This window comes from Panthera tigris, chromosome D2, assembly GCF_018350195.1.
Source record: "Panthera tigris isolate Pti1 chromosome D2, P.tigris_Pti1_mat1.1, whole genome shotgun sequence".
Lineage (NCBI taxonomy): Eukaryota > Metazoa > Chordata > Mammalia > Carnivora > Felidae > Panthera > Panthera tigris.
In genome coordinates, this window is record NC_056670.1 from 16,799,961 (window position 1) to 16,825,104 (window position 25,144).

General features: G+C 45.5%; 1 protein-coding gene across 3 annotated transcripts in view; it reads right to left on the minus strand.

Moving 5' to 3' along the window:
- Nucleotides 1–9,225: 9,225 nt before the first annotated feature.
- GNPAT (glyceronephosphate O-acyltransferase) overlaps nt 9,226–25,144 on the minus strand; it is a 31,874-nt gene continuing 15,955 nt past the window's right edge. For all 3 annotated transcript variants that reach the window (XM_042959981.1, XM_007086018.3, XM_042959982.1), the window contains exons 4-16: nt 23,979–24,108; nt 22,718–22,845; nt 22,181–22,256; nt 21,772–21,923; nt 21,504–21,634; nt 19,741–19,964; nt 15,997–16,239; nt 14,581–14,660; nt 13,378–13,518; nt 12,188–12,287; nt 12,015–12,108; nt 11,329–11,390; nt 9,226–9,522 (exon numbers count right to left, since the gene is read on the minus strand). In XM_042959981.1, the coding sequence (XP_042815915.1) occupies nt 9,479–9,522; nt 11,329–11,390; nt 12,015–12,108; nt 12,188–12,287; nt 13,378–13,518; nt 14,581–14,660; nt 15,997–16,239; nt 19,741–19,964; nt 21,504–21,634; nt 21,772–21,923; nt 22,181–22,256; nt 22,718–22,845; nt 23,979–24,108 (1,605 nt within the window). In that variant the 3' untranslated portion in view covers nt 9,226–9,478. The remainder of the gene's footprint in view (nt 9,523–11,328; nt 11,391–12,014; nt 12,109–12,187; nt 12,288–13,377; nt 13,519–14,580; nt 14,661–15,996; nt 16,240–19,740; nt 19,965–21,503; nt 21,635–21,771; nt 21,924–22,180; nt 22,257–22,717; nt 22,846–23,978; nt 24,109–25,144) is intronic.

The window sequence follows — 25,144 nt, forward strand, 5'->3', positions numbered from 1 at the left end:
GAGAGAGACAGAGACAGAGCACAAGCGGGGGAGGGGCAGAGGGAGAAGGAGACACGGAATCTGAAGCAGGCTCCAGGCTCCGAGCTGTCAGCACAGATCCCGACGCGGGGCTTGAACCCACAAACTGTGAGATCATGACCTGAGCCGAAGTCGGATGCTCAACCGACTGAGCCCCCGCTAAGGACACTTATTTTTAAAGACTTTTTATTTTGAATTTTTCAACACATAGACAGTAACAGAGCAGTGTAAAGAATCCCTGTGTCCTCGTTACCAAGCTTCAAAAATTGTCAACATTCGGCCAGTGTTGTTTCACCTGTACCCAACAGCTCCCCCCACCCCACCCCATCTCCACTGGTTGTTGTTAATTATTATTATTACTTACAGTTTTGCTGGAGATAGGCTTTGAACGCACTGGAATGCATAAATCTTGGCTCGAAAATTTGGAAAAACGGTTGTGCGGATGTAACAACTCCCCAGTAAAGATGTAAAACGTTTGTGTTTTCCCACGTGGCGATGGCGTTACCTTTCCTGTGTGGAGCACTGTGCTTGTTCTTGCCCTTACCTCAGGTTCTTTTTCTGGAAAAGAAAACCAAGTATGTTTTCAAACATACTTGAGAGTAGTAACACTTAGACCCCGTTGCTTGGAGCTTGAAGGTCTCAGTCAGGTACGCTGGGGAGGATGTCAGGAGAATCTGGGGTGGGTGATTCTAGTCTTTCTCTAAGAGATGAAACATCTAAGGTTGGACTGTCCAATATGTAGTCACTTAGCCACATGTGGCTGTTTAAATATAAATTATCAAAGGACGCCTGGGTGGCTCAGTTGGTTGAGCGTCTGACTCTTGATTTAGGCTCAGGTCATGATCTCACAGTTTTGTGAGTTTGAGCCCCACGTTGGGTTCTACGCTGACGACAAGGAGCCTGCTTGGGATCCTATCTCTCTCCCTCTCTCTCTGCCCCTCAGCCTCTCATTCTCTCCCTGTCTCTCTCAGAATAAATAAACTTTAAAAATACATACAAATTATCTAGGGGCGTCTGGGTGGCTCAGTCAGTTAAGCCTCCGACTTCAGCTCAGGTCATGATCTCACGGTTCGTGAGTTCGAGCCCCCTGTCGGGCTCTGTGCTGACAGCTCAGAGCCTGGAGCCTCCTTCGGATTCTGTGTCTCCCTCTCTCTCTGCCTCTCCCCCACTCTCACTGTGTGTCTCTCTCAAAAATAAACATTAAAAAATATAAATATATATATATATGTATATATATATATATATATACACTATTAATAATAATAACAATAAACTCAGTTCCTTGGATATACTAACCACATTACTAGAGCTAAGGAGTCACAGATGGCTAGTGTATACCCTATCGGACTATGCAGTTATAAAACACCTCTATCATTACAGAATATTCTACTGGACAGCGCTGATCTAGGGCACGAATGAGGGGTGAGAGGGACAGAGAGGGATGGGGGGGAGAGAGGGACAGAGAGAGGGAAAGAGAGGGAGGTGGGGGGGGACAGAGAGGGATAGAGAGGGAGGGGGGAGAGAGGGACAGAGAGAGGGAAAAAGAGGGAGGTGGGGGGGACAGAGAGGGATAGAGAGAGGGAGGGAGGGAGGGACAGAGAGAGGGAGGGAGACAGAGAGAGAGGGACAGAGGGGAGAGAGGAAGGGAGGGAGGGGGGACAGAGACGGGGCCTAGCGGGGTGGGAGGTGGGTTGGGCACTGACGGGAAAGCCATGGGCAGCCAGAAGCCCTAGCTGCCTCACCTGAGAACCTGAGGCTCCCAGTCCAGGGCTGTTCCGTCCCCAGCAGGGTCCTAGGGCTTCTGGAGTCACGCCATCCCCCATGGCCTGGCGGTGTCGCTGCCCCAGCTCTGGGCCTTTGCCTGGGTTCCGGCTGCTCTGGCCATTAGCCCCCTGACCCGAGATTTTTGTTTTGTCTTGTTTTTCACGGAAACAAGAATTGGACTTTATAGTCTTGTTAGTCCATGATTCTTTCACAAAATTCATGTGAATGGAACCGGGAGATGATTTACTCCCTCGTGTCGCTGACCTTCCACAGGGCCCACTTCCCTTGTTGATGAAAAGGGGGTAATCCTCACACGACCCTCTGCACACTCGTCCCAAGCACACGAAGAGTTAATGTTTTGGGGCACCTGGTGGCTCGGTCGGTGGAGAATCCGACTCTTGGTTTGGGTTCAGGTCGTTTTCCCAGGGTTGTGGGATCGAGTCCTGTGCGGGGCTCTGCAATGAGAGGGTGGAGCCTGCTTGGGATTCTCTCTCTGTCTCTCTCTCTCTCCTTCTGACCCTTCCCCTGCTTGCACACACTCTCTCTCTCTCTCTCAAAAAAAAAAAAAAAAAAAAAAAAGAGCTAATGTCTGGAAGGCACTTCTAGAAGTGCCTGGCACACAGTAAGTGCCCGGTAAGTGTTACTCAAATAGAACAAGTAAGTCGCAAGTCTTCCCTCTGCAGGGGACACAGCCAGCCCGTCAAGGCCTGACATGAGCCCAAGGTCCCCCGGCTCCCCACCTGCTTCCCCCAAATTAAGCTCCTCAGTTCAGACGCTGTTGCACAAGACAAGGAGTGTGCTGGGTGAAAGTCACCTTCAGTTTTTTGAGCATAACATTACCTTCCGTTTTAATAAGCGATTTTTACACTTAAAAAAAATGTTGATTTATTTTTGAAGGAGAGAGAGACAGCGTGTGAATGGGGAAGGGGCAGAGAGCGAGGGAGACACAGAATCCGAAACAGGCTCCAGGCTCCGAGCGGTCAGCACACAGCCTGATGCGGGGCTCGAACTCACAAACTGTGAGATCATGACCTGAGCTGCAGTCGGAGGCTTAACTGACTGAGCCACCCAGGCACCCCTAAGCTTTTTTCTTTTTTTTTTTTTTCAAAGTAGGCGATTGAGAGAAATCTGGCAAAAACGTCGCAGGCGTGCGCTGAAAGTTACCTGACTTAGGAGATCCAAACCTTAACCTGCAGGAGACGAAGCCAACCAGTGTGCGCCAGGGAACCCAGCCCCGGAACCCTAGCGAGGCTCAGGAGAGGCAGGAGCGTGAGGACGAGCCTGGGAACCTGTGAGAGAAGCAGTTAGAGTCCTAGAAAGCCCGCCCACCTCGCCCCTCCCAGCAGCGGTTCCTCATCCTCCGGGTTAGAGACTTACTTTCTGAAGAGGTTAAACCAACGAGACCCTAGTCTTAGATTCACCGAGCACACTGGGGCCGGGTGTTGTGAAAGCGTATACGCTGGAGGAGACCCCCAGGCTCCCGGATGCTAGGAGACCAAAGGATTCCTCTCTGGAGAAACGAGGGCTGCCGATGAGCTCAGTCCCGTCTCACTCCTAAATGTGGATAGATAGGCAGAGGTCGCTAGGCATCTGGGGAAATCTCATTAAGATGGTAGTGTGTCCCTCAAACAAAGACAGGGGGTTAGCAAATTAGAAGCCAGGGGGTCCTAAAATAAAATAATATGACTTTTAGCTGTAAAGAGTAGAGGAAACAGAAGGAAGATAGTTATAAAAGAAATAATACAAGGACATTCCCTAGCACTGAAGAACACGCATCTATTAAAAAGGTCCACTGAGGGACCAGGATAAAGAATTTAAAAACATTGACAACAAATCAACAAAATGAAAAGGCAACCTACTGAACAGGAGAAAAGATTTGCAAATCACACATCTGATAAGGAGTTAGTATCCAAAAGATGTAAAGAACTCATACAACTCCGTAGCCAAAAAAAAAATCCAATTAAAAAATGGGCAGAGACTCTGAACAGATATTTTTCCAAAGAGGACGTCCAGATGGCCAACAAGTACACGAAAAGGTGCTCAGTCTCACTCATCCTCAGGGAGACGCAAATTAAAATCACACTGAGATATCACCTCACATCTGTTAGAATGGCTAAGAAGGTTAGGTGTCTTCAAAAAGACAAGAAATAAATGTTGGTGAGGATGTGGAGAAAAGGGAATCTTCGTGCACCGTTGGTAGGGATGTAAATTGGTGCAGCCGCTGTGGAAAACAGTATGGAGGTTCTTCAAAATATTAAAAATAGAATTACCATATTATCCGGTAATTCCACTTATGGGAATTTATCCAAAAGAAATGAAAAGATACCTGCACCCCCATTTCACTGCAGCATTATTTACAACAGCCAAGACATGGAAGCAACCGAAGTGTCTATTCATGAATGAATGGATAAAAAGGTTTGGTTCACGCACATGAAATATTATTCAGCCATGAAAAAGAAGAAAACTTTGCCATTTGCAACCACATGGATAGAAGTTGAGGGCATTATGCTAAATAAAATAAGGCAGACAGAAAAATATAAATACTGTATGATTTCACTTATAGGTAGAATCGAAGAAACCACCCCTCCTAAAAACATTGACAACAAAAATCAGTTAGTTCATGGATACAGAGAAGAGATTGGTGGTTCTCTGAAAGGGGTTTGGAGATGCATGAAATAGGTGAAAGCAGTCTATAGGTATAGATTTCCTATACCTATACTCATTTCATTATGAAATGAGTAAGTCGGGAAGATGTAATGCACAGCATAGTGACTTTAGTTAATGCTGTATTGCATATTTGAAAGTAGATAGATTTGATCTTGAAAGTTCTCATCACAAGAAAAAAAGCTTTTAGAACTATGTATGGTGACAGATATTAGCTGAACTTAATTGTGATCATTTTGTAATATATACAGATATCAAATCATTACCTTGTACACCTGAAACTAATATACTGTAATGTCAGTTATATCTCAATTTAAAAAAAAAGTGGAAGAGGAATATGGAAGAGAAAAAACAAGAGGATGTAGAATGAGGCCTCCACCTGACATTGCTGGATTTGAAGAAGCCCCAAGCCAAGGAATGAAGGGAGCCTCTAGGAGCTGGGAGAGGCAAGGATACTGATTCTCCTACTAGAGCCTCTGGATCAAGGGGACACCTTGATTTTATCCTAGCAAGATTCCTTTCAGACTTCTGACCTTGTCAACTGTAAGATCATAAATTTGTCTAAGCCACAAAAACAAAACAAAACAAAACATAAAACACAACAAAGCACATCACCCGAAATTTCAGAAAGTATAAAAAACAGATCCTAAAAACTTCCTGAGAAGGCAAATAGTTTGTATTCAGGAATCAGAATGTTCTTTCGACTTCAGAGAAAAATAACTTTAGAAACTAGAAGACAATGGAGAAATATGCTTTTCAAAATTTTCGTGGAAAATTATTTCTAAACTAGAATTTCTATACCCAGCTAAATTGTCAGACAACTGTGGGTGGAAAAAAGACAAGGTGATGTCTATAACATTAATCCCTCCTACAGCTGGAAGATAGGCTTCACTAGAATTGATAAACAAAAAGGAATAAATGGGACCCCAAAGAGGGGAATCCAACAAAGAAAAGTGAAGGGAATTGTCAAGAGAACAGTGAAGGGAAATCCCAGGTTGACAGCTGTGCAGCAGGTCCAGAGACGGCTCTAGAAAAAAATGATGCTTGAATCTATTTTTTTAAAGTCTATTTATTATTATGAGAGAGTGCACATGTGCGTGCATGGTGGGGAAAGGTGGAGAGAGAGAGAATCCCAAGCAGGTTCCATGCTGTCGGTGCAGAGCCTGAAGCAGAGCTAGATCCTATGGACCGTGAGATCACGACCTGAGCTGAAATCAAATCGATGCTCAACCGACTGAGCCACTCAGCTGCCTAGATGTTTGAATTTGTCGATGGGAGATTTGTGCTTCTGTCAGAGTTGGTAATTTAGAAAAAAAGAAAGAAAGAAAGAAAGGAAAGGAATGAACAAACAAGACATCAAAATCTACTTTCTACCCTACATTGAATGTTCCCATTCTATTAATGGAAGAAGAGATGTAGGGAAAAGTTGTGATTTCCAGCACCGCCCAGCTGAACTTGGAACATGACAGGTGTCTGTGGATGAGGTACTGGGGCAGCGCACAGCATGATGCTGTTGGGCTGAGCAGCTGGGCTGAGGCACAAGCATCTGCAGCCACAGAAACCACCTGAAAGCATCCAATCTCATCTTCTTTGAGAAGCCAACTAGGGTTTGTCCCTGTCAGTAGAAGATAATAAGTAGATAGATAAAGATAAGTAGAAGTGTAATAAGATTACACTTATTGCCAAAAACTGTTTCAAATGTGCTACCGGCATTTCTATTTCTTTTTTAAAAAATTTTTAAATTTACATCCAAGTTAGTTGGCATATAGTGCAATAATGATTTCAGGAGGAAGTTCCAGTGATTCATCCCCTACTTATAACACCCAGTGCTCATCCCAACAAGTGTCTTCCTTAGTGCCCCTTACCCATTTAGCCCATTTCCCCACCCACAACCCCTCCAGCAACCCTGTTTCTTCTCTATATCTACGAGTCTCTTATGTTTTGTCTCCCTCCCTGTTTTTATATTATTTTTGCCTCCCTTCCCTTATGTTCATCCATTTTGTATCTAAATTCCACATAGGAGTGAAGCCATATGATATTTGTCTTTCTCTGACTTATTTCACTTAGCATAATACTCTCCAGTTCCATCCATGTAGTTGCAAATGGCAAGATTTCATTCTTTTTGGTTGCCGAGTAATACTCCATTGTATATATATACCACATCTTCTTTATCTATTCACCAGTTAATGGACATTTGGGCTCTTTCCATACTTTAGCTATTGTCGATAGCGCTGCTATAAACGTTGGGGTGCATGTGCCCCTTTGAAACAGCACTCCTGTATCCTTTGGGTAAATTCCTAGCACTGCAATTGCTGGGTCACAGGGTAGTTCTATTTTTTAATACTGTTTCCATACTGTTTTTCAGAGTGGCTGCACCAGTTTGCATTCCCACCAGCAGTGCAAAAGAGATCCTCTTTCTCTGCATCCTCGCCAACATCTGTTGTTGCCTGAGTTGTTAATGTTAGCATTCTGATGGGTGTGAGGTGGTATCTCATTGTGGTTTTGATTTGTATTTTCCGGATGATGAGTCATGTTGAGCATTTTTTTCATGTGTCTGTTAGCCATCTGGATGTCTTCTTTGGAAAAGTGTCTATTCATGTCTTTTGTCCATTTCTTCACTGGATTGTTTTTTGGGGGTTGAGTTCGGTAAGTTCCTTAGAAATTTTAGAAATTTCTTTTTGCTTTTTGAAGTAAGCTCTGCGCCCAACATGGGGCTTGAACTCATGACCCCGAGATCAAGAGTCCTATGCTCTACTGACTGAGCCCCCCAGCATTCCCGTTTCTCACAGCCCAAGAGGGATCATCATCCCTAGTTGATGGATAAGGAAGCTGAGGCTTTGAGTATAAGTAAATCCTACAGGAACACAGGGCTAGCAGATGGCAGCGTTGGATTTCAAACCCGGTTGTGTTCCAGACCCTGCATTCTCAGCTGCAACATTGTGTTGGGATAGCAGACTTGGAAAGCCACATGCTAGGGGCCTTTCTACCCACTTCAAAGCAGTGGCAGCTTCAGAATTTATAGATGGGATGGAGTGGAAGGGCGTAGGCACAGCAGTGCGGTCTGAAACCACGTGTGTGTAAAGGAGCATGCGTGGGGTAGGATAGCATGCTTTGAAAGTACGTTAGCATAGGGAGCACGCTATTCCCCAAAACTTTAGGTTTGCCTGGGTGACCCGAGGGGGTTTTAGGGGAGCAGAGCCTCTGCTGCAAAGCCTCATTTGGTTTTGGCCACCCCCGCCCCTCTTCCTGCCCCTCTCTTTATCTGCTTACTTGCTGGCTCGGATGTCAGAGCTGGCCAGGAGACAAGTCCGTAGCCACCTGTGCCCAGAACCCCAGGCTTTGCCCCCAGACCTGAAACGTGTTCAATGTAAATAAGTCATCTTACTCAGTCTTCAACATTTATATGCATAGCACGACTGTCATGGAGAAAACCAAACCACCAAAATCGGCTGTATGGGGACTCTTTCGAAGGCACATCTACTCGGGAGGAATTGGCCAGGGTCCCAGGTTGCCAGCTGCTTTGAACTCACTCTCTCTCCCCGGATGGTCAGCTTTGTGTCCCCGTCTAGCTGGCATGCCATGAAATCCTTTGCCAGGAACACTGTTTAATTGACTTCTTGTTGTCAACACACATAAATCTCTGGCTTTCCATACAAGCAGAGCCACATAGAGGGCCCCTCTGCCACCAATGTGTGGACCAGCACAGCAGCTCTCCACAATCTGCACGTGCAGCAGAAACTGCCTGGCCTCTGCAAAACAAATGCACATTCCAGGAATCTGGATACAGCAAGCCCTGGCACCACATGCCGAAACCTTCCAACATTTTCCATGGCACTTACGTTCCAGTTCAAATGTCTTACGAGAGTCCCTCAGTCCCCATGTGTTAACCCTGCTGCTGTGGACTGAATCATGAGCCCTGAATTCTGATGCTGAAGCCCAAACTCTCCCAAACGTGACTGGGGAGAGGGAGCCTTTGGGAAGTCATTGGGGCTACACAGAATAACGAGGGCAGGACCACCGTGTGCGCTCATAGCAACATGGTGGCCTCCGACAAGCCCAGAAGAGAGGCCTTGGAATGAAACCTACCTTGTTGGCACCTTGATCTTGGGACTTTCAGCCTCCAGAACTGTCAGAAAACGAATTTCTGCTGTTTAAACCACCCAATCTGGTATTTCGTTATGGCAGCCTAAGCAGACTAATACACCTGCCTTTCTTTTTAATTCCGCTGCCCTCGACTGTGGTTTCAGCCATGTCAGCCTTTCGGGTTCTCCAGAACTAACCCCAGAACACTGTGATCACCCTTCTCTCAGCACACTCTGCTCCTCTGTCCCCGCTCTGTCCCCCCATTCCCACACTTGGAGGGCTGGCACTCATCTTAATTCTTAGCTTAGATGCCACTCCCAGTGGTGGCTGGCTGTCAGTTTTTGGTGTCACCCATCTTATTTCGAACTCTTCTTCTCTTGGATTCTTAAGCCTATTTATGATCAATCACATAACGTCTCTTTGTTGCACGTACTTTCTCCAATGCAGCTTTATTGCTTAAGGCCCCCGGGCGGCAAGCTTTCATGTAAGCTGGCTGATTTATCACACACCTCCATCAAACTGGTACTTGTTTGACGCCACGTGAGGTGAAGGAAGCCACAGGAAATACAGGTGTGCCACTTCCGACAGCCACCGCCTTTCGTGCTGATGTCACACTGTAATTCAACAAGTCGGTGTAAATGTTTAATACATGTAACAAGTTAGTGAAATAGGAGCTGGGCTTTGTTTTTCCAAACATGTTTCCAAAAGACTGTTTTATTTTAAAACACACACAGAGTCGGACACAGATGCCTTTTTAACCGTCACGGTGGAGAGAGTTACACTGATTGCTTACAGCGGCTACCTCTTCCTCTCTGCTGAGCCCATGGCTCTCACGTCTCGTGAAGCACGAGCAGATGACTCTCTTCCTTCACACCACTGCTTGCTGGAATAAGAGTCCTCAGATGACAGCAATTATGTGACCACATTTCGCATAACCGTTTGGCAATTATTAAAGTTTTGCAGTTGCCGGCTTTCCTAGGGGTACCTTACAACCTAAGGAAAAAAAACCAGCTCATGAAATGACCTTGAGTTTGCCCATCCCCATACAGCTGTTTAAGCCTGACACCTGTGTGGTTTCACAGGCTGACAAAGCCCCGATGGAGACACCGGACTGTCCGCAGGGGAAGCAGCAGCCCCTCCCCCGCTCTACTCCCACCCCCGCCCCACTGGCCAGGCCCAGAGCCAGGATTAGAACCCAGTCTGCTTTCTGAACTTCCAGCCTCCTATGTTCTAGTACATCCACACCCACGTTACATTTGCCATCCATGATTAAGAAACCCATTCCGTCATCCTCACTGAATGAGGGTTTTATTTAGGGTTTGTTTTGGTTATACGCACCTCTTACCAAACTCAAAGGTTGCATGTTCTGAGGCTGCAGACAGAATATGACAGAAGACTGGGATTTCATCATTCATATTTTCTTCAGCAAGAAACTAGCATTTCCACCTTCGCTATTTATGTCAACCATTCCTTTGTCCGTCTACCCTTTCTCTTCAACCCTTCTCTGTCAGCCACACGCCCCGTCCTGGTTTTCCCTTCATCCTGGCAGACATCTGCCTAAAGCTCTTTCATGTAGGTTTGACAAATGTACTGAATTTCATGTAGGGGTACAAAACTGCTACTTGTAAGAATATCCACTCAACGATGTAGTGCTTATTCAATATAATCGGCAGACAAGTATTTTTTTTCAGATGCTAACACTCTCCCCTTCTAAAACTATCCCATCATTCCTATGAGAAAATGTTTGCTATCTCCTCTGACCTTTAGATCTCTTTGCTTATATCCATACTCTCAACTCTCTTTGCATACCATAAACAAATGACCCTGCCTTTCTGGACTGGATTATTTGTTGATAAGCCAATGGCATCTGGAGAAGAGTAAGGCTGGATTATTCTCCCAAGGAGGTGCTATCGGCCCCAATTCTGAGTTCAGAAAGTCTATATGCTGTGAACACTGACCCCAACCCTTTGCCGGGGAAAGAAGGGATCCAAGAGTAGACAGGGAGAAAATGAATCCAAGGACTCAGATGAGAGGTATTTTCTCCATGTCCGATAAGACTGGATGTGAAGGGTCCAGATCTCAGACCCTGATTAATTATGCTAGAAGCTGATAATTTTTTTTTTAATGTGTATTTATTTTAGAGAGAGAGAGCATGAGCAGGGGAGGGACATAGAGAGGGAGACAGAAGATCCAGAGTGGGCTCTATGTTCACAGCAGCGAGCCCAATGTGGGGCTTGAACTCACGAACCAGGAGATAATGACCTGAGCTGAAGTTGGACGCTCAACCGAGTCACCCAGGTGTCCCTGAGGCCGATAATTTTTTAATTTAATGAACAAAATTTTAAGTAGGCTCCATGTGGGGCTTGAACTCATGAGCCCCGAGATTAAGATCTGAGCTGAGATCAAGAGTTGGACAATTAACCGAGCCACTCAGCTGCCCCATATAATCTCTTTTTAAGGTTTTGTTTTCAAGTAATCTCTACACCTAGTGTGGGGCTCAAACTCAAACTCTGAGATCAAGAATTGCACGCTCCACCTACTGAGCCAGCCAGGCGTCCCTAGAAGCTGATAGTTGTTATGTTGTGAGGAGACTGCCCATTTTATGCTTGCTGTGTGTTCTCTGCACTTTGTCCTCACTTCCCTTTGGAAAAACCTAGATAATATAAATAGTTCTCTTTATATTAAAACTCTACTGTTGTTCATTTTGATGAAGTCTCTGGTGCCACAGTATACTTTCTTGTTTTACTGTATGGTGATAAATACAATGTGAAACCACATATGTCACTAAACTGTACTTACCAAGCATTTCTTCTAATTTTGTCGCGGCAGGTTCATTCACATTAAATACACTGTGACTATTTCTAGGGGAAGAAAATGCAAAAAACTCTTATCGCATAAACTTGGGTGGGGGGGAGTCAATGTTCATTATTTATACAGTAAGACTACTTTTCTTTTGTTTTCAAGTTTATTTTATTTTTTAGTAGTAATCTGTACACCCAGTGTGGGGCTCGAACTCACGACCCTGAGATCAAAAGTTGAATGTTCCACCGACTGAGCCAGCCAGCCGTCCCTAAGCTTGACCGCTCTTACCTTCATTCACTCAGAAGAGGAAACATCTAATGATCTGCACATACACGTATGTATTTAGGTATTGCACGTGGGCATATACAAGTGTATGCATGCACACACACTCTACTGTGCTCCCCCAAAATCTTTCTTATAATTAATCTATAAATTTCAATATTCGGTCAAAGCCAAACTGCTGGCCTAAAACACTTTTTTTGCTTCAGTATCATTTTTCTTCATATCCACATAAAATTTGCACAGTAACTCATACTGACGTGACCCATCAGCAGATGGGTGAGGGAGGTACGGTATAATGTTTACAGATCATCTGTTTCTACGACTTTGTCTGGATTCGGGGCTCAATTGTCATTAGCCGTCGCCGCCCCTTCAGCACCCATGCGGTCCCACGCAGTACTTACACTTTCTTCTTCTCTACCACACCTAGCCTCACAAAAGCTGCTAAGGCATTTTTCTGTACATCGGAAGACAATACGTCGTAACACTGCGAGGCACCTGGGACAGAGAAAGAAGTGAGTGGACCACTTCTTGTTTTCAACCACAGGAAATCACCACCCACAGGGGTGTGACTGACCTTGATCAAGAAGCTCACTGGTGAATTTTCTAACTGCATCCAAGTACTGTTTCTCAGTGAAGTCTTCTTCTTCTTCGTGCAAGAGGTATTTGCAAATTATCTGGTTTTAACAGAAAGAGAAAAAGGCAGCCAAATACAATAGGACAGCCAGTAACGTGATAGTGCCCCTCGTCACAGAAAGATACTTTATGTAAGAGCAGAATAAATGCCCTCCAAGGTTTGGGCACAGAAAAGCCACAGAATTCTTGGGTCCCTCTTGAGCTCGTATCACTGCTTATAGTTAGAAAAAAGAGTTTGAAATAGTAGTGACATTTATTAAAATACAATTTCTCACTTTGATGGGTTGCAAATTAAGTGAATCACCATCAGCTTAACAGATCTTACACTGCTTAGGAAGAGAGGACCGAAAGTTTTGCAACTGTTTTTTCTCTAAAAACACCTAATAGGCCCCAAATGCTTGATGGCTTCTAGCACAGAAAGGTGCTTTGAGATAGAAGGAGCATTTATCATTTATCTACTAAGTGCCAGACTTTGTACAAGAACTATCTCATAGGCCACAGCGCCACTCTGCCAGGAGGTCAGTCCCGGGCGCCTCTAACCGGTGCACAGAGCTCAGAAACAGAGCCCTCTTCTTGCAAATATGTACAGTCCCTTGAGAGCTTCCACTGCAAACTCCCCTTCTCCCTTTGAATCCTGGCACAGTTCTTGCTGGGCATATAGACCCTCCCCCCTCTCGAAGCACTCCTAGAGCTCTGACACACTCTTTCTGATACTTGCACCCCAACCTTTCCTTTCCCTTCCAGCATCAGCCTTTAGTGATAGAAATAATTTCTGTATAGAAATTCTGATAGAAATGACTTTCTGCATCATTCAAATCTTGCATTTACTGCGCGCCTACGATGTATCAAACACCTTGCTACGTGCTACGAAAACAGCTGTTAAGATACAGCATGACAGTGCTTGGGTGTAAGTGTAATTATGTGGCGTCATAAAGCTGCTACCCTCTGGGGTCTGAGAGGGTGAATCACCTGAGAGGTGAATCTTTCACCCTATTGATCAATCTCCCTACTGTTCCACCATTCACCTGGGGGAGACCCTTGCCCTTGGGACCAGAAGGAAGTACAGGCTGGGGGGATCTTAGTTGTACCGGATACGGGAGGATGAAGCAGAACTTCCCAAGAGTTACATACCTGATAAGATTCCACAAAAGGTTTAAAGAGGCCTATTAAAAATTCTAAGACAGGATTTCCTTTCGGGGTGACTAGGATGTCCCTTGTTGTCACTTGTATTGTCTCACTTTTACAGAGCAGGTAACAGCCTTCTTCAAAGTCCTGGTAAGGAAGAGGAGAAGACAGAGTGCGTCCACTAATTTAGGTCAACGGGGACACTGAGAGAACACCAGTTAATTCCACAACCCTTCCGGAAGGTTCCGGTCGTTAGCAGCCAGAGAAGCGTGTGTGCTAACACACAAAATGCGGAACCTCAAACAGCAAACACACAGAAGATTTATAACCCTTAGAAATCACGACCCGGGGGATGGATTTTCTCACTCTGCATGGCTACACTCCTTACATTCCAACAGGAAGGACATCCAGCAGGTCCTCAAAATATGTGGGGTTATGCTTATGCTCAAAATCTGCTGCCCTCATTTTCAACTGAGGAAAACCTGTGCTCCCTGGCACAGCATACAGAAACCTAACTACTTGCCATCCTGGTACACCGCCCGCCGCGGCAAACCAGCGGGCCAGCAAACTACCGGGAATCCGGGAGCCCGATTCCTCATGAGCTGTCTATACCACTGGGTAACACTACTGCTCGCCAATCTCAAAGCAAGAGGCCCGACACATTCCAACAAGTTGTTAACGGGAAAATGTGTGGCACTCGGTAAATTTTAAGTTTATTTATTTATTTTGAGAGAGAGAGCGAGCCAGAGAGCCAGACAGAGCGAGTGGGGGAGGGGCAGAGAGAAAGGAGACCTAGAATTCCAAGCAGGCTCCATGCTTGCCAGCACGGAGCCCAACATGGGGTTCAAACTCACGAAACTGCAAGATCATCACCTGAGCCTAAACCAAGAGTTGGACGCTTAATGAACCAAACCACCCAGGTGCCCCTGCTGGTTGGTACATTTTTAACAAAACGGTGTTGATTTATTTACAGTGGCTGCACTGAAGGTTGAAAGAAAGACTCTCTTTTCACCGAATAAGCCCTACATTACTGATTAAACTTGACCAAGAACCAAAACAGAGCTTGCTGAGCTGTGAGTGTCCAAGTGTCTCTTTAATTCTGCCAAATGAAGCCTTGGAGAAAGGGAGGTCACACTCGTGGATGCAAGCCTACCATTTCCAGAACTCACACTGCGAACACACTTGGGCTCTTCGGCTGTAAGGATTTACCTTGACTGTGTTTCCTGGAAGGAAGATGAACTCATCTGAAAAAACACTGACCAGGAAGCGAAAGCAACCGTAGACATCCTCTGGAAATAAATTAATTACATCAAATTACAACATTGCTTTTGAAGGGAGTACCAAGAGGTCCTTGACTTTCCAAAATGCACTGCTTCAAAGGCATGTTATTCAAAGCCAGGGACAAGAATTAGGGCCCCCAAAGGAAGCTATAACCAATCCAAATTTTACGTACAGAACAAACTATAGTTTAGCAGTTTCAATATTGAATCTTAATCACAACTAGGCCTCAAACCAGTCAGTTTGGTGACGAACAAGATGCCACATTTCTTGGACGCAAGGGTCCTTCACTTTCTCCTGCCCATGGTTCCTTAGTAGAGACGGAAAGCAATGACTTACTTCAGTCCCTTCTCTATTCATATTTCCTGCTGTCTTTACTGTATCTTTAGCACTAGAAGACACTAGCACACAGTAGAAAATGCGGATTCTCCAGACACGTAGGTCTACCTCGCCCATCAACCACAGAGCCTTCTTCATTTTTCTGACATATGCTATGAACTTCTCATTAGAAGAATATACAGACGCATGGACAGGAAATGTTGCCTCCAATTTCAGGGTGTCCCCAACACTCTAGAAGACCATGCATGTGATCCTTAGTTGTGAATGAATTTCAATGTAAGAAACCTCAGATCAAGATTTGAGTTTCCTGGGTCTTGAACTAAACTGTCTGACTTCTCTCCAGGGCCATTTCCCCATCCACAAAATGAGAGCATGGACACAGGACCTGTGAGGTTCATTCCAATGCAGGTCTATGGTTGGCACTGATAATTCTTTCTTTGGAGCTTTGAAAAACAAAAACAAGCACAGCAATGTGTGGGCCACAGTCCAGACCCACTGAATCAGAATGGGGCTCGCCCTTAGTAATTCCAGCATAGCCTGGGTAGAAAACCCCTGACCTCGACTACAGGTTCCGGTGGACAAAAACGGTTTTATTCATTGTTTACACTCCTCATCGCCACTGGGACGCTACTGGGTGTCTAGTAAGCACTCCTGCGCTGCTGGATTGTTGTGCCCATGCTGACCGGGACAAGGACAGCCGTGCTCTAGTCCCAGAACCTTCCTTAGGTGATTAGGTACCTTTCCAGGCCTCACTTCCCTTACTTATAAATGGAGAGGTTTAGGTTAGATGATTTCTTAGGTCCCTTTCAACTCCCAAATGTTAAGTGGATGGCCATGTATTTAGGGAACAAGCCTAGATTCTTCTGAGTACACAGGGCCCCTTCTTTGATGGTGTCTGGGACGCACACGTGTGGCTGAGCGTGATAAGGCTTCAAATGCTGCTCCCTGTATACGGAGCTGAACGGCCAGGTCTCTTCTAAAGTTCAAGACCACATTCCCAAAAGTTACCTTTCCGCAACCCGGGGGTCATGTGCAGTGCCATGGCTACTAAGGAAGGGCGGACAAAAATGTTGAGCAACTGGTTCCTGTAAGCTGAGCACATGAGGAGAGTGATATGCTGGAAGAGAAGCCCATGGACCACTTCTGAGTCTCCGGAGTCCACATTCAGAACCACCTGGTCTTTGACAAGGCTGGCGATGTTGGAATGCAGAAGAAGGTTGGACTGGATAACTTCTTCAGCAGCTTCATTATCTACACACAAAGACAATGCGTTCAGGCAGCAAAGAAATGGGATGGGTTCCCTGATGGGAGTCTTAGGCCAGTGTATGCATCAACGTTAGGGACCTGACAGATTTACTTTCAAGCGCCAGGTTCTGGTTTTGGGCTCTACCAACTGAAGTAGTGATACCCTACGTGAAAGATACCTATTTCTTTCTCTCTTTCTTTTTTAAGTAATCTCTATGCCCAACGTGGGGCTCAAACTCACAATCCTGAGATCAAGTGTCACATGCTGTTCCCACTGAGCCAGCCAGGTGCCCCTGTGAAGGGTATTTTCTAAAAGCAGTATAAACTCTGAGGACAGTTAATGCACTTTCTTATCTACCCCTAAATTGTCAGCCACTCTGAAATGCATACCAATTCCCAGTCTAAAAACCAACACTTCCTCAGGAACCAAGGGTATCCAGAGTTTTGTAATAGCAAGTTACAGGATAAGAAAATCACATGCATGTGAATTCACAAAATACTAAGAAGGCTCATGATGAAAACATACTTCACACACACACACACACACACCCCTTGCTTAGACCAATTAATTCCAAGATGGCAAGAATATTGCTTTGCAACTTTGCTGGTGAACAAAGGGTAATCCCAGAGGCACTCCCCTGGCACCAGGCTTCCCTGGGCACAGGCAGACGCTGAGGAGGTTTTCTGGTTTTTTCACATCGGAGAAAACTAAAGAACTGAGCCCCTAACAGATGCTGGTAACTTACCACCTGACACTATGCTGGCCTAGAGAAGGCCAAGAAGTTAGTATTACAGAAGCATAAGGAAGAGATGGTGATATTTAACCAACATTCATGGCAAGGGAAATCATTTTACTGTTTCCCTGAGCCAAAGAGCTGGTTGCTGGGTATGTAGCCAGGCACACTGGTCAAGCTGGGCAAAGTCTGCTGATGCTTTGCGGAAGAGACAACTAAGGGGCGTGGGGTTTCCTTCTGGACTCGATCATGTCGCTCTAGATGCACATGTCTTGTCTCCGCTTGCTCAAGGTAATGACATATGGTAATGTTATATACATGATACGACATGGCATAATGATACATGTATCATGAAGACCTCTTGATAGGAGAATGCTTAGGAATACGTGGTAAGTGGAGTAAGGAAGAAAAAAGGAACTGAACGGATATACCACATTCTGAATCGGAAATCATATTTAATCACTCTGTTACTGTTACCTAGATACCAACAGACTCTCACTCTATAATAACAAGTTATTTTAGTTGCTGAATAGATACTCTTAGTTACAGACTGGCCTACTTCTTCCATCTTGAGAAAACAAAAACGCTTGGAAAGACAGGTGCCTAGGTTTTCACATGCTCCTGGGCCAAGTAGGAGTCAGCACTTTACCTACGCTTTTCTCATGATTTTCTACCTGAAGCACACTCAGCGTGTCCTTTGCCGCCCACGGGAACATGTGTCTGACTCATCTTTGTTTCCCTGCTGGTGACCACTTCTGCTGGCAGTTCTGCCTAAACACCTCATAGCCCCACCTCAGCTCTGCCATTGTCTCGTTCAGGCTCCTTCCCTTCCCATTCATGTGGCCCAGCTTGAAAACGGACGCTGGTTGTTTTCTACAGTTGTTTGCAGTCATGTTCCCCTGCTTAAAATCCTCGACTGTGGGGTGCCTGGGTGGCTCAGTTGGTGAAGTGTCCAGCTCTTGATTTCAGCTCAGGTCGTGATCTCACTGTTCGTGGGTTCAAGCCCTACGTCGGGCTCTGTGCTGACAGCATGGAGTCTGCTTGGGATTCTCTCTCTCTCTCTCTCTCTCTCTTTCTCTCTCTCAAAAATAAATTAAGGGGCGACCAGGTAGCTTAGTCAGTTAAGTGTCCGATCTTGGCTCAGGTGATATCTCACGGTTCGTGAGCTTGAGCCCCGCATTCGGCTCTCTGCTGTCAGCACAGAGCTTGCTTCCGATCCTCTGTCTCCCTCTCTCTCTGCCCCTTTCCCACGCTCTCTCTCTCCAAAATAAATAAACATAAAAAAATAAATAAACTTAAAAAAAAAAATCTGCGATTGAGTCCCATAAACTACAGCTTCCAGTCCAGATCCCCCAGGCAGCAGGCCCAGCTAATCCAGCCTGTGTCCACATCTTTACCTTCCATCATCCCTCTCCCAGAACCAACACTGTAAGCTCACCCACCCACCTGCAGGCCAGCATTACCATGATGCGGTGGTGTTGCACCATTTCACATTTCCCAATCCCTACGTTAGCAATCCCTTGCCCGCTCGTCTTTCAGAATGGCTCCTGCTTTTCCATCAAGATAGGTTCAAAAGTCATTTCTATGAAACCTTCCCCGAGCGTGGCCCTTCCCTACACAGGAGTCTCAGCAACGCTCTGCGGTCCATTCAAAGTTCTTTGTGTGTGTTTCGCTGGCCCCGCTTCACTAGATGCCCCGCCCCTGCCTTCCACACGCCAGGAGGACGTCCCACACAGAGGTTGCGCCTTGTTCTCTCCGGCCTCTGGGTAGTTCCCAGCACCCACCAGGCACTCAAGAGGTTTAATGAGTGACCAGTGGGGAGCTATGAACGGATTACATTTCCAACTGTGGTCTCTGCAATTTTGACTCAAAGAGATTGGAAACAGCTAAAGCTAACACTTGGCACACACGTCCCAAACTCCCGGCGAAGTATTTATAACGCCAATGAGGGCTTTATAAAGTTGTCATTTTCCGAGAATCGTATAAAGGTCCACGAGACTGGCCCTTTGGTCCTTTTGATGGGGTGAAGCGAATGGGCTGCAAATCTAATGTGGTTTAAAACGAGGTGGGTGTATTACACCGACGATGGTGAGCAGTGAGTAATGCGTAGAACTGTCCAATCAAGGCTGCACACCTGAAACAAAACACGTGACGCTAACTGTATTTTAGTAAAAAAAAAAAAAAAAAAAAAAAAAACAACCAAAAAAAAAAACTTTGAAAAAATAAAAATAACAAGAAGTGGGTACGGAGGGAGGAATATGCAGAGGAAATAAGATTCATCCGCTCTCCACCCTGCTAGGTGCCAAGGAGGCAGCATTTTAATTGACATACCCAGAGTCTCATAGGAAGAAGGGACACATAAGCAATTGTTCTCAAATAATCAACATACTGTATTCAGTGTCCCCCAGTGATAAAAACAAATGACGTTTTCTTTCTGTCTGGGGCGCGTGGGTGGCTCAGTCAGTTAAGCATTGACTCTTGATTCAGCTCAGGTCATGATCTCACAGTTTGTGAGTTCAAGTCCCTCATAGGGCTCTGTGCTGAGCCTGTGGAGCTGGCTTGAGATTCTCTCTCTCTCCCCCTCTCTGCCCCTCCCCTACTTGCTCTCTCTCGCTCTCAAAATAAATAAATAAACTTAAAAAAAAAGTTTTCTTTCTCTCTGAGCAAAGCTTTGCTCGGTGTCCTGTGTAGGTGTTTCATGTCTAGGTGACAGCTTTTCCAAATTAAGAAACAAAAAGCAAGCACGCTCCTCACATACATCTCACATACGTACCGGGCCAGGTGAGAAACCCCCCGAAGGTCTGCGTTAAGCTTTTCAGCCATAAAGTCTTCTCCACCAGAGCGTCAAAGTCCATGGAAGGCTGGTTCTGAAGCAGAACAGCAGCCATGAGGGCCCACGGGCTCAGAACCAGGTTTTGAATTTGCAGAAGCTGCATTTTATAGGCAACTTCAGTGACAAAGGCATGCATGTCCTCTGACTGTTTCTGAGGGATATACCTATAAGGAAGAACAGGGAACAACAAATTACAGTTTTGCTACCCACACTGATGTGAATGGTGGGGGAGGGGAACGGGAGAAGGCAGACCCTTTAGAAGGCTTCTCATTCTTTCTGCCAACCGAATTCTCTCAGGTCACAGTGCAAGAATATACTTTCACTGTGGTGTAATCTGTCCCTCTGTGTCTATGGTATGCTCTTGAGGGGTGATAAAATACACTCAGGGGGACACAGTCCTATTCTTCCTGGTTCCAGGCAAAACAAATTCTGTTGTTTTATAACTAGGATGTATCACTTCCTCTGAAACCTGATGCCTCCCCCAGTGGACTGAACTACTCTGCCCTCTCAGAATTCGCTCGCTGCCCTTTGAACACCTCTCTCACAGAACACACCAGCTTACGTGGAAACTGCTCATGCCTGCCCTGGATGGGCTACCCAGCTTGCCTGACTGCTATGCTGCTCTGCTGAGCAGCTCACGATCCTTGCCTGACAGATTCTCCAGGCACGGATCGCCAAACTTGGCATCAAATATCAGGAACCTATACAGGACAGGCTGAAGCAGGGACAGGCACAGGACCTTAGAGTGTCCACACCGTAAGGTGGCTTAATGGGAAAGCTAGAGCCAGTGAGGGCACTGCATCCTACGTATCCGAGATCTACGGCGTGAAGCCTGTGGCAGCATAAGGCTACCATCTGCTTGATCGCCAGCGAGGCCGCTAGTGAGGCACTCCAGCTGCCGTGGAACCATTGGCGCTACGGATGAATTACGAATGATGATGTGGTCATGTGAAGCCTGTCTGAGCAGGTGGTTTCTGTCTCCCTTACTTCCCCATGTGTATTTCTCTAAATTAAGAAAATCCAAAGGTGTATCTGCACCTGCATCCTGAAAGAAGCATAAAACAATAACCTGTTTTTAAAAAATTACTTGAGAGAGAGAGAGAGAGAGAGGGAGGGAGGGAGGGAGGGAGGGAGGGAGGGCGAGCATGCGAGAGTGGGGGAGAGGGGCAGAGGGGAAGGGGGAAGGACAGAGAGAGAATGCCAAGTAGGCTCCACGCTCAGTGCAGAGCCCGACGGTGGGGCCTGATCCCACGGCCCAGGGACCACGATCTGAGCCAAAATCCAGAGTAGCGTGCTCTACCAACTGAGCCACATGGGCGCCGCAAAACTATAACCTTCTTGAGGACTGGGACTCACCGCCATTCATTCTGACGACATAATCCTTTCTAGGATTAACCACACTTTGGCCGACCTACCAATAGTGCTCAACGATTCCCACACACGCAGTACGGGCAGCGCACTGCACACTGTGGTGTAGCGTAGGCGGTAGGGCACTGGCTCCCCTGAGAATGAGCACTGACCTTGCCTATTTGACACACGTATCCTGCAAACGTAATTCTTTAATTGAAGCTTTCTGCTCCTCTGATACGTCATCTCGGATAACTAAGTTGCAGTCCTAGAAGGGGTCAACTCAAGAATCACAACTACCCTTCCAGATTTTCATCCTAATCTCTATGTCGGTTATGAAAACACAGGACTTGCACCTTGGAATCAAGTTATACGGACTCCGACTCATCCTTCCAGCTGCCAGAGATCGAAGTGACACAGGGTCTCCGAAGTACACGTGGATATTTCCAAAATTTTCAGAGAGAATCTTCCTGGCTTTCAACAATCCCTAGTGGCGTCACGACAGGGGAAATGGGGATAAACAGGAGTAAGTTCAGAAAGGAGTTGGTGTATAAATGAGCATTTTCTTTGAATTCAAGTAAAATCAAATTCAAATAAAAGTTTGGTTGTCCTAAATTTACGCACAGTTGTGGACTCCTTTGGCTTAGGCACCCCCAGAAGCTCATACGCATAAAGAGTTTCTTCCAATATCTTGTCGTAACTGATGCTAACTGGAACAAGGTACGTATCAAAAACTTCTCTTTTAAAAAATGGTTCCATCACAATATTCAGAAGACCTGTAAACAGGGAGAAAGGGTTTTCCAGGTGTATTGAAAAGTGGAGTAAACAAGGGGACACAAACAGGAAAACCCTGAAGTGCACAATAGATACTAAGCCCATAAATAGAAACAGTTACAACTTAAACAGTTAGGCTTAAAAAAGAAAGAATATCTTGCCCCCCCCCCAAAAAAAAAGTGCCAAGCTCTATCCAGTAGCTGTGACCACACCACATCTTCTGGATTTGTAGTCTTCCTTCAATCTCTAAAGGACCTACCAAATTTTGGAGTCAGTGTCTTGGCAGAGCGACTTCTTGTCCCTTCGAGGAAAAATTCAACAGGAGCATAACCACTCTTTAAAGAGAAAACAGAAACAAAAACAAAACACAAAACCCATTGCCTAGTCTCAGAGTGAGAAATGCTTTTTCCCCATACCCAAACCATTTATTTATATATTATATATACATGTAATATATATTTATTAAATATAATTTTAAAATATAATTATTAAACATAATTATTAAATGTAATTTATCGTCAGATTGCCTCCATACAACCACCCAATGCTCATCCCAACAGGTGCCCTTCTTTTGATTCCTTCCCCCAGGCTCCCGACCCCCCACGTCCAGCCTTTGGAACCAACACTGTGCACGTGCAGGGCGCAGGGGCAAAGCACAGGCGAGAGGGCCGCAGGTCACACAGGCTGCGGAGGTCATGTGCGTTCCTGCAGCGGAACGAGTGGCTGAGCGTTCGGGAAGGAGGAATTTAAGCTCCTCCAGCAAGCTCGAAAGTACTCGGGAATTATCTGCATTTACCCGTAGCATGGTTTTCACGTATTCAGAGAACACGGCCCAGTAAAGTTTATTGCCACCAAAGGTGCGTCGCATGAAAAAGGCACCCGACATCCGCAGCAGCTCACTGACCATTTTCATTCCGAGGAAGTCTAGGAAATAAATACAGAAGGGGATCATCTTTTTTTGCAGGTCTTGGAACTTTCCATAAATACCTCAACTCACATTCTATGAAGAAAGATTTTGTGTGTGGAAAACACCACTATGATATTAATAATTACACTTCCCAGGGCGCCTGGGTGGCTCAGTCGGTTAAGCAACTGACTTTGGCTCAGGTCATGATCTCGCGGTTCATGAGTTCAAGCCCCGCATCGGGCTCTGTGCTGACAGCTCAGAGCCTGGAGCCTGCTTCAGATTCTGTGTCTCCCTCTCTCTCTGGCCCTTCCCCTCTTGAGCTCTCAAGAGCTCTCTCTCTCTCAAAAAATAAACATTAAAAAAACAATTAAAAAAAAATAATTACACTTCCCGACATGAACATCCGTTAAGGACCTCTAACAGTCTGATGGGAGAGGAGGGGCCGTGTGGGCAGGCCAGCTGGGAGGCTACCTCGAGGGCCACCGGGCGCCTTGGCATTTACGGCCAGACCCACCAGAGACCGTGGCCTCAGTGGGCAAGTGGCCAGCTCAATGATGTCATCATGCCGAGGTCTTCAGTTAGGACTGCTGCCAACCTGGACGACAGACCAGCACATGTGGTCCATGCTGGACAGCTGTCCAGAGCGACTTTCTTTTTCTTTTTGTTATCCACCTTTCTTTTTTTACCCGGCCTTCTCTGAGTGGCACAGAATAAATCCACCAAATCCCGGATGAGAGGAAGAGTTCTATCATCAGTTTAAAAACCCTCCTTCTTTCCATTTTCCTTACTTTTCAAATAACTCCCTCACATGTCTGTACAGATGAAAATGCTTTTAAAGTACTTAAGTCCCTGGCTGTTTTTACCTTACTGTTTACTGCATTTATTAACCAAGGTGTATTCTTGAATCCCAACTTTCCTGGCTACCTCAAAAGGGAGGTGATAAACAATTATTTGCTTTAGCAATCCTGCTTTTGGGAATCAGTCCTACAGAAGTAAAAACACTCATATAAAAATACGTAAAATTGAAATGGAAGAAGGGACAGGGTATTTTCACCATCATCTTCAAACACCTCAGTAACTATTAAAATCGCTTTGGTGAGAATTTTTTATTTTTGTAATTAAAATAAAAACCGGGGGAAACAATACATACCCATTCCTGCCGCTATGACTGGTACAGGTAAATCATAGTTGTATAAGAGAAAAGACAACATCAGAAAGTCAATGTAACTTCGATGACTGGGCAGCAGAACAACCGGGTGCTCCTGGATAGCTCGCTGTAGCTTTAAAACAAATGTTCCCTTTTGAATCATTTCAGTTTTCATATTATTAAAATCACATGCCACATCAGAACAGGAAGAATGTGTATATGTACAGAGGGAACACTAAGGATAACAAGGTCTTTCTGCCTCCCCTGCTACATACAGAATCCCCTACTACATTTCAGAGTTTTACAGAAATAAGCACACATGATGCAAGAACATTAAAAATGTAAATTGCATAGAAAATAAAATAATAGTGATAAACACTAACATATCAGCGGGGCACCACATTAAGCATTTCACATATGAAGCATTTTACACGCATTGTTTAATTCCACATATTTGTAAAGAAGGCCTAAGCATTAGGTTCCTCATTTGCGACGTGGTGATGCATCTGATCGATGGCCGGGCTGGGGATACAACTGAAATCAGTCTGAATTAAAAAGTCAGCTAGGGGCGCCTGAGTGGCTCAGTTGGTTAAGCGGCCAACTTCGGCTCAGGTCACGATCTCACGGTCCGTGAGTTCGAGCCCCGCGTCGGGCTCTGTGCTGACAGCTCAGAGCCTGGAGCCTGTTTCAGATTCTGTGTCTCTCTCTCTCTGACCCTCCCCCGTTCATGCTGTTTCTCTCTGTCTCAAAAATAAATAAACGTTAAAAAAAAAAAAAAAAAAAAAAAGAAGACATGGCCAGTCAACACCAGTCAAGATTCTCTGGATGGCTTTTTTTTTTTTTTAAGGTTTATTTATTTTTGAGAGACAGAGAGAGACAGACCACGAGCAGGGGAGGGGCAAAAACTGAGGGAGACACAGAATCCGAAGCAGGCTCCAGGCTCCGAGCTGTCAGCACAGAGACTGCCTGACGCAGGGCTCGAACCCACAAACTGTGAGATCATGACCTGAACCAAAGTGGGTACTCAACCGACTGAGCCACCCAGGTGCCCCTCTCTGGATGGCTTTATCAAGCATTCTTTGACAGAGATCCAGAGAGTAAGTCAGCAATCTAGAAAATAGTCAGAGGAGGAAAAAAAGAAGAAATACTTGAAAGTAAATGACTGAATA